This window comes from Nematolebias whitei, chromosome 16 (genome assembly GCF_014905685.2).
Source record: "Nematolebias whitei isolate Nwh7 chromosome 16, NemWhi1, whole genome shotgun sequence".
NCBI lineage: Eukaryota > Metazoa > Chordata > Actinopteri > Cyprinodontiformes > Rivulidae > Nematolebias > Nematolebias whitei.
In genome coordinates, this window is record NC_056513.1 from 12,927,361 (window position 1) to 12,936,315 (window position 8,955).

The following is an 8,955-nucleotide window of genomic DNA, read 5'->3' on the forward strand; positions in this document are numbered from 1 at the left end:
TTCCTTTCTTTTCTTTCCTTCCTTCTTTACTTTTTCTTCCTTCCTTTTTCCTTCCTTTCTTTTTCCTTTTTTCCTTCCTTCCTTCCTTCCCCTTCTTTTCCCTTCCATCCTTTCTTTGTCCTTCCTTCCTTCCTTCCTTCCTTCCTTCCTTCCTTCCTTCCTTCCTTCCTTCCTTCCTTCCTTCCTTCCTTCCTTCCCTCCTTCCCCTTCTTTTCCCTTCCATCCTTCCTTTGTCCTTTTTTCCTCTTCCTTCCTTCCCTTCTTTTTTCCTTTCTTTTTCCTTTTTTCCTTCCTTCCTTTTTCCCTCTTTCTTTTTCCTTCTTTCATTTTTCTTCCTTCCTTTTTCCTTCTTTTCTTTCTTTTTCCTTTTTTCCTTCCCCTTTACTTCCTTCCTTCCTTCCTTCCTTCCTTCCTTCCTTCCTTCCTTCCTTCCTTCCTTCCTTCCTTCCTTCCTTCCCCTTCCTTTTCCTTCCTTGCTTCCTTCCTTCCATCCTTCCTTTGTCCTTTTTTTCCTTTTCCTTCCTTCCCTTCTTTTTTCCTTTCATTTTCCTTTCTTCCTTCCGTCCACCCACACGGTTCAGAGCCATTTGAGTCACATTTTTTGGAGTTCTCTCGATGAGTTCCGAGCAGCAGAAACGTTGTGCAGTGAGTGGTGACCTCACAAAGCTTTAGGTCAGAGCAAACACTGTGAAGATCTTTACCTTTTAAAACTCCACGGTGTGTCGGCTACCATTGGCTGTTTTCTATACGGCTTTGCTGTAAATGTAGCATCAGTGCTGCATTTATCTATAACGGTGCTCCGACTGTTCTGTGATGGACTGCACGTTTTAGCTTACAGTGACCAAAGCTGGTCCAGTCGGCTCTTAAACTATCAGGACAAGGTAAAGGCAGACTCAAAACACTGCTTCCAGCAATCCACTCCAAATATTAAAATAAAAAAACTCAGACATGTTTTGTGGAACGAAGAGAGGGAATTGGATAACTTGAAAAATCATGTGTCAAACTCAAGGCCCGGGGACCAAATGTGGCCCTTGTTGACATCTTATCTGGCCCCCAAGATGTTATTTTAAATGTAAATTACTTCTATCACTTTAATTTTTTTCAGTAATCTTTGATTATGATGTCCCAACTGCAATAGGAAACATCAAATGAGACCAATCAAACTCTTGTTGAGGAACCTGCAACCAAGAAAATATGTTGCGTATCTAATTTGAGTTAATGTAGATTCTGAAACCGGCCCTTAGTTTGAAAAAACTTTTAATTTCGGCCCCCTTTTGTAAGTGGGTTTGACACTCCTGCCTTAAATAATTGGGGTGGCCTAAGATTAATCTATGGTGGCCAAAGCCACCATTAGCCACCCCCTGGCTCCGTCATTGCACCTGGTGGTGGATCAAATTGCTCCCTCCACTCTTCAGGATCTGTCACTCTTCGCTGCCTCGGACAGGAAAAAGAAAATAAAAAAACCACTACTTCTGTTCTACAAAAAACATCCAGGTTTACCTGCATTCCCTGTTTAGTTCCAGTCCAGAAAAAAACCCTCATCTTGAAAACTACAAACATTTACTGTTCAAAGCCCATAAAGAAGGGGGACATCGGCGCACTGCTCATTAAAATTGATTTTTTTTTTTATTTAAACTGCTCAATTAAAATTTGTAACCAAAATAAACCAAATTGAACTGCATGTTCAGAATATGTCTCAAGATGGATGTTTTAATTCGCCTCAGTCAGCTGACAGCTGAACTCTTGTTTGTTCGGGGTCGTTTCGTGGCGTTCTGAGCGTTCGTTTAATAAAACCAAGCCACTATGCAATCATTCACGCTAAACTTCTGCACATTTTCAGACTTAAACGTGAAAACGGACCCAAAAGTTGTATTTTAAATGAAAGAAGGTATTTCAGGTTGTTTTTTTAGGCATCTTGTATAAACATTGTTCCACATTTTCTGGCTCTGTTGTAAATATGTTTTTTTTTTTTTTTTAAATCTGTCTTGACAGAGGAACAACCTGAAGGAGCCGAACGAGGAAGCTAATGACAATAAAGTGTTTGCGATGTCCGAGCACACCTGTCGGATCCTGGACTTCTGCCTCATGGATCAGATTTATTATGTTACTTTGCGAAAGTATGTTGAAAGTATACTTTAATCCACATTTAACAAACAAACTAACAAAAAACATACGGTTTTGCTTTTAAGAGCCGACATCCTTCCTGTGTTTCATTTGCAGGAGTTTGATTGAGAAGCCTTATTACAGTTATTCTGATTTTCATGCTGGTCAACTTGTAGAGGTAAGGACAGAACGTCACCTTCAGGCCAAGTAACGTCTAAAGATAGGTCTTTAAATTACATGAGATGCTTTATAAGAGATGAATTCTGTTGTGAAACTGAATAAATTAAGAAATTGTATTTTCTGCGAAAATGCATTGTGAATGCTTACTGCTGAAGAACTTTCTGAAAAACAGATGAAGTTAGATTTAAAATAAAACATGCTGAAATGGAGGAACAAGCCTAAGTTAGCAGAAGAAAGCAGGAAGAACACATATTTGATGAATTAGTTTGAAATAAACTAAAATGAGCACAAAAATTAGGAAATTAGCTAAAAAAAATGGCTGAATTTAGCAAAAAATAGCTGAAAGGGCTGAAAGAAGTTTAAACTACCAGAAGGAAGTGGAAGAAGCTGAAATGAGTTCCAAAATATGGAATTAGCTGAACAAGGCTAAATTTAGCACAAAAAGCTAAATAGTAGCTGTAATAGCAGAAAAAAATTAAAAGGAGCTTAACAAGCTGAAATTAGCAGAACAACGTTAATTAGGCTGAAAGTAGCAGAAAATACCACAAAAAACTTGAATTTATCTGAAAACAGCTGAAGTTAGCTACGGAAATGTTTTAAAAAGTAGCTGAAAAAGTTGAACAAGCCTAAATTAGCAGAAGAAAGAACATGTTTGCTGAAAGAAACGCACAAAATTAGAAATTATCTGAAAAAATACTGAACTCAAGATCAAGGTTTCTTTATTGTCATACGTACCACATGTGGTACATGTGGTGGAATGAAATTATGTACACACGGTCCTAGTTACACCCAACAAAAGTATAAATTGTAAAAGAAAAACAGTAATAAGAGCTAAGATATGAACTAATAAGCTAAGCACTCGTAGAACAAAAATATTACACAATAATAATAAGAAAAAAACTGCTGAAATGTAGCTAGAAAGGCAAAAAGAAGCTTAAATGACCAGAAACAAGTGGAGAGAGCACATTTTTCTGAATTTGAGTGAGAAAAGTTGAAATGATTGCAAAAAATGGAATTACCCAAAAACCTAAAATTAGCATAAAACTGCTAAATAGTAGCAAAAAATGCTGAAACTTGTATAAATAAGCTGAAAGGAGCATAACAAGCTGAAATTAGCAGAACAAATTAAGAAGATGCACAAAAGTGTTGTAGTTAGCAGAAATCTAAAAGGGTCACAAAACAGCTGAAATTAGCTGAAAGTAGCCAATTTCATTTTTTGTCTCACTCTGTTCTCTGTTTGTCTCCTTTTTTTAAGGGGACAGTTTCAGTGCTCATGAGTCATGGGATGCTGGTTCATGTGACTGATCATATTAAAGGTCTGGTCCCTCGGACCCACCTCTCTGACATCAGCCTCAGCAACCCAGAGAAGAAGTACGTCGAGGGAATGAAGGTGACCTGTCGGGTTAGTAGAGCTCTCACCAAAAACCTACAGGTAGAAAACACAAAGCGGACACTTTCAACAGGTCTGTTTCACGTTTGGCGTTTTTGTGTGGCTCTGTGCCTTCAGGTGCTGTCGGTCGACGTCGAGAACAAGAAGCTGTACCTGAGCAGAAAGAAGACTCTGGTTGAGAGCACCCTGCCGCTTTTCCTCAGTTACAGCGACGCCCGCCCAGGCCGCGTGTCCCACGGCTTCATCGTGTGCATCAAAGACTTCGGCTGCATCGTTCGCTTCTACAACAACGTCAAGGGCCTGGTGCCACTCAGAGAGCTCAGCGCTGATCCCATCAGCAGTCCCCAGGAGCTCTTCTATGTTGGACAGGTTAAACAAAATTCTGAGGACTGTGTTAGATCTTTATGATTTAGGTCGTTTTGGTGATTTGGACCCAGAGTTGAAGGGTTGCTTTCTGGCTGTGGTTCAGGTTTTAAAGACTAAGGTTCTTCAGTGTGAACCGGAGAAGGCGAGGATGCTGCTGTCGTTTAAGACAGAAGTGGAAGGAGAGACGGAGGAAGCTGCTAAGCCTCAGTTCGAGTGTGAGGTTGGGAAGGTGCGGTAAAGATCTGCTTCTTGTAATCTTTCATCTTAGCGGATCCAAAGCGTCTCATTTTCTGTCTCCATTTGTGCTGCAGAGGTTGGAGGCAAAGCTGGTAAAGAAGCTGGTCAACGGTCTGGAGGTGTCCATCCTCCCTGATGAAGTCTGTGCCGTGCTCCCCACAGTTCACCTTTCTGATCACGTGTCCAACTGCCCTTTGCTGTGGGGCAGCCTTCAGGAGGGAGACGTCATTGCAAACCTCGTCTGCTTCAACAAGAACAAACAGAATATTGTATCCTTTTTTTTTAAAGACATGTCTGATCAAAACTGGAGGTTTAACTCGTCTCAGAAAGATGCGTCTTTTTTTTCCTGAGCTGCTGCTCGTTTAAAGACTCTCACCAAGAAACCAACAGTGAGATGGTCCATGGAGGAGGGGCTGGTCCCCAGAGACTTCTCTGAGATTACAGTTGGCATGCAGCTGGTTGGCTGCATCAAAAACATCATGTCCTATGGCGTGTTTGTAGAGTTCCCGTACGGTCTCGTTGGTCTCGCTCCCAAATCGGTGAGTGAAGAACCTAACGTGAGACGGATGCGCACATCCCTGCCATTATTGGACTGCTTTTAACGTGCGTTTGCTTCTTAAGGCCATGTCAGACAAGTTCATCCAGGACACGATGACCACGTTCCAGCCGGGTCAGACCGTCATTGCTAAAGTGACCAACCTGGATAAGGACAAGCAGAGATTTCTGGTCACTTTGAAAATATCAGAAGTCATGATGCCAGGAGGAGACGCACAAACCAGACTCATTCATGGACTGCAGGAGAGACGAGCTGTGAACGAAATGTTGGCTGTTAAAGGTACGTTTGTCGGTTTCTTCTGTGAACGTAACTGAATACGTCCTGACGCATGCTCGATTAATCCAGGGAGAAAAATCTAAAAACGTAACGTCAGGTCGTCTGGACGGATTCTTCAACTGGATGCAATCATTCATTTTCTGTAAACTAATAATAGATTAAATACCCATCGTTCTTTCGGGCAGTCTTGAGGCAACCTGCTGGAGTTTGAGACTAAAACCATCATTGTAGCCATTTCATTCAAACCTTGTAAATAATGTTCAGCTCACTTTCATGAAACACGGCCTAAGATTTTGTTTGAGCTGTTGATGCTCAGAACATGTTGGGGATCAGCATCAGCTACTACCACACATAAAATATACGTCAATGTCTGTAAAATAAACTGAATTGTATCTATTTTTGTGTTTTTATACGCCAGTCAAAAGTATTGTGGTATCTCTGTACGCCCATGAGCTTTCTTTTCATTCGGGCCATAACTTCTGATTTGTTCAAGATAATTTAATGAAACTTCAGACACATATGAATGATCACTAGATGGAGAGTTGTGTATATTTTTCATGACCACAGCTCCAAGGTCAAGGTCAAATGTTATACAAGGTCTTTGCTTGTCCTGGCCATAACTTCTGAACCGATCAAGATCATTCACGTGTATCATCACTAGACCGAGCACTGAATACACATTTCTCATCACTCTGGTATAGGGCTGGGCGATATGGACCAAAAGTAATATCCCGATATTTTAAGATGATTGGCGGTACACAATATATATCCCTTTTTTTTTTTTCTTCACATAAAGTAATAAAAATATATTACTGAGTCAAAGCTTTGTCCCAGTTGTCACACAGGTACATTTATTAACAAACAGCTGTAACTGTATGATAAGTTGCTGCTTTATTAATGTCGCACCACCTCTCACTGTTCCTCTCATAAGGCACAGCACGGCTAAATGAGTTTTGACCCGTGGTTTGTCTCAGGGACGGAGGCTGAAGTCAACAGTCAGAGCTGCAGCTTCACATGTTTCATGCTCCACTTGTCGTGCTGTTTTAAATGGTGAAAAAGATTTAGTGCTGACCTTTTGTCGGGACTTATTCACGGCATTGTCTACAGAAAACATTTTTCTGCTGCTCATCGGACAATTTAAATCCAAACCATCTCCAAATAACAGCTATTGTTTTTCTTATTGCTCAGCTTCTAAGCTGCTCTTCGATATCCTCTCCTGTGTTTACTTGTGCTAAACTCCAGCCCACCTGGAGAAGAGGGAAGCAGGGGGAGCGGGTGAGGGGCTGGGTTTGTATTCAGTGAGGAAGAAGGAGGGGCCGCCTGAAGTCAGCGCAGACAGGGAGAAAAAACACAAGTGTTTCCCCTACCATTAAACAGGCGGGGTGCCACACCCTGCCAACAAAACTGAGCACCCCGCCTACCAAACTGGACTTGCCCCTCCCACCCCCACCCGGCACTGACATATCACTAAAGTAGCGGCGCAAAATACAGGCTCTCTAGCTAAAAAGCCCAAGGCAGCACTTGCATAGCCTCTTCCCCCATGTTGAACGCCCCCCACCCCCACTCAAAAACTGTTAGTACAAGCTGCACTCAGACATGTTTCCGTCCCCCCCATCAGCAGAAGTCTTGTTTAAGGTCATTTGTCTGCGTCGTCCATGTTTAGAATAGATCATATTAACACAATGTAGGCCTTTGGCAGGACACCTTGTGGTGGTCTGGGAAACGTGTAGGGTGGCCTTCAATGTGTTTTGTTTGGTTAAGAGTCGTTTTGACGTCCGACGTCTGAGTCTCGTTGATTTTAATTCCAGATGGGGGAGAACTCTGTCAGCAGCTGGCTGCTCTGTCTGTTGGTGAGAAGCTGAAGCTGACTGTTGAAGGCACGACAGAAAACGGAGCCACTTTCAAGTCCGATGACTTGAATGGTGCTACTGTTCTTGCCAATAAGCATCACGTGACGGGTACGTACTAAACCCTTTGCCCTGCAAATTTTGGATTGGATCAGCTGTTTTGCTGATTTTATCTTCTGTTCTATTTGTTTAAACTTCCAACAATACTGTTTCAGCGTTTTTCTCCCAAGTAAGTTTGTAAAATACCCACATTTGTAATTGGCATCAGCGTTTTGTATATTTTCCAGGCGTTAACCTGACTGCCGGACAGAAAGTTGGCGCGGTTGTCCTTCACGTGGACATCCTGTCTAATTGTATCCAAGTGTCTGTCCTTCCTAAGCTGCTGGGAAAGAAGAAATCTGTAGGTGTTACTTGTCTTTGCTAACGTGCTGTATAACAAAACACAATCACGTTAAATTGATGGATTTTTCCATGGGCTTTTTTGGCAATACGTCTGTATGGTAATATTCATTTTTGTAGTTGTATTTTTTTTCTCATAGTTGACTGAAGAATCCAAATACACGGCTGTGGTGGAGTTCATAGACCAAGACTTTGCAGTCGTCTCACTGGGCAACACAGCACAGCTGACTGTGATCCAAACCAGAAGCCACCTGAATGACATCATCTTCTCCGAGAAACTGGACGTGGGGACGACTTTGGCGGTTGAAGTCATAGAACCCACCTGCGAGGAACTGCAAGGGCTCCCCCTGTTGTCGTGGAATTGCAGTGCTCCAAAGCGACAGCGCGTAACTTCGGAAAACCAGGATCGGGGTCACTGCTTCGGCGAAATCCTGCAGGGGAAGGTGCACACAGTGAAGCCTACATCAATTCGCGTCACGCTGGAGGATGGAAGCAAAGGCAGCGTGCATGTGTCTGAGGTGATGGAGGCCGCCGACATGCGAATCGGATCCTTCCCTACGTCCTCCGTGAAAGCAGGCAGCGTGATCACCTGCAGGGTCATCGGAGGACGAGAAGCCTCCAGTCGCAGGTAATCACAACCCTTTTGTATCATTTTATCTGTTGGAATATACACATATCTTCATTTTTGTTATATATCATTAAAGTGATGACACAAGATGTTTGTTTTTTGTATTAAATCAATCTCAACTGTCTTTATTTCAGATTGATGTCTTTCTCTCATCCAAAATTCACTTACTATATTCCTGAGCTCACACTTGTACCCAGGTAACTCTACGGCTGGTTCTTGTACATTATAAACATTATTTTCATCGTCACAATGCCGTTTATTCATAACCTGTTGTAATGCTTGTGTTGTTTTGAATAGAGTCCCTTCTTAATGAATTTCTGTTTATTTTCATGCAGCAAATTAGATACCAGTGTAAACTTAAAACCTGTTTCAACACAAGAAAAAATGAGCACCTATAAAGTTGGGGAAGAAATTACTTGTTTTGTTTCAAAGGTAAGCTAAATAGTTATTGTTTGTCAGAGATGGCTTTTATTTGGCATTACTGCAAATTCTCAGAAAAACAATGCAAATTTGCAAATATTCAGTATTTTTTAAGCTCTTCATCGTGTTTCGTTTCTGTCTCCAGTTCCATTCAGACAGGAAGTGTTTGGAGGTCACTTGTGGTCCTTCTGTCACCGGGACGGTTGAATTGCTTGCAATGATCAAGAATCCTCAAGTAAGAAGATGCGTTTGCTTTGTGTATAAAACTATTTAGTGTTGAATGTTTTCAAAGGAAAGAAAAGATATATATATATATATATATATATATATATATATATATATATATATAACATGTTCAGCACTGAAGAGAAACTGTAAAAGTACTTTATAAATCCTGAGTGTTGAATAACTTCATTTTGCTAAAGAAGCTGAAACGTTGTTAAAACTAAGAGAACACAAGCCCAAACCTATCTAACAGATGCAAGGATCTATATAACAGAAGCAACGGGCTAGCTAACAGAAGCAAGAGGCTAGCTAACAGAAGCAAGAGGCT

The 8,955-nt window shown here is 41.4% G+C and overlaps 1 protein-coding gene across 1 annotated transcript in view; it reads left to right on the plus strand.

The window, feature by feature from the left end:
- pdcd11 (programmed cell death 11) overlaps nt 1-8,955 on the plus strand; it is a 24,165-nt gene that overhangs the window by 5,428 nt on the left and 9,782 nt on the right. The window contains exons 10-23 of the mRNA XM_037689690.1: nt 1,993-2,117; nt 2,221-2,281; nt 3,539-3,685; nt 3,791-4,042; nt 4,143-4,268; nt 4,351-4,545; nt 4,645-4,815; nt 4,898-5,111; nt 6,917-7,066; nt 7,243-7,355; nt 7,495-7,982; nt 8,117-8,179; nt 8,318-8,414; nt 8,548-8,637. Coding sequence (XP_037545618.1) covers nt 1,993-2,117; nt 2,221-2,281; nt 3,539-3,685; nt 3,791-4,042; nt 4,143-4,268; nt 4,351-4,545; nt 4,645-4,815; nt 4,898-5,111; nt 6,917-7,066; nt 7,243-7,355; nt 7,495-7,982; nt 8,117-8,179; nt 8,318-8,414; nt 8,548-8,637 — 2,292 coding nt within the window. The remainder of the gene's footprint in view (nt 1-1,992; nt 2,118-2,220; nt 2,282-3,538; nt 3,686-3,790; nt 4,043-4,142; nt 4,269-4,350; nt 4,546-4,644; nt 4,816-4,897; nt 5,112-6,916; nt 7,067-7,242; nt 7,356-7,494; nt 7,983-8,116; nt 8,180-8,317; nt 8,415-8,547; nt 8,638-8,955) is intronic.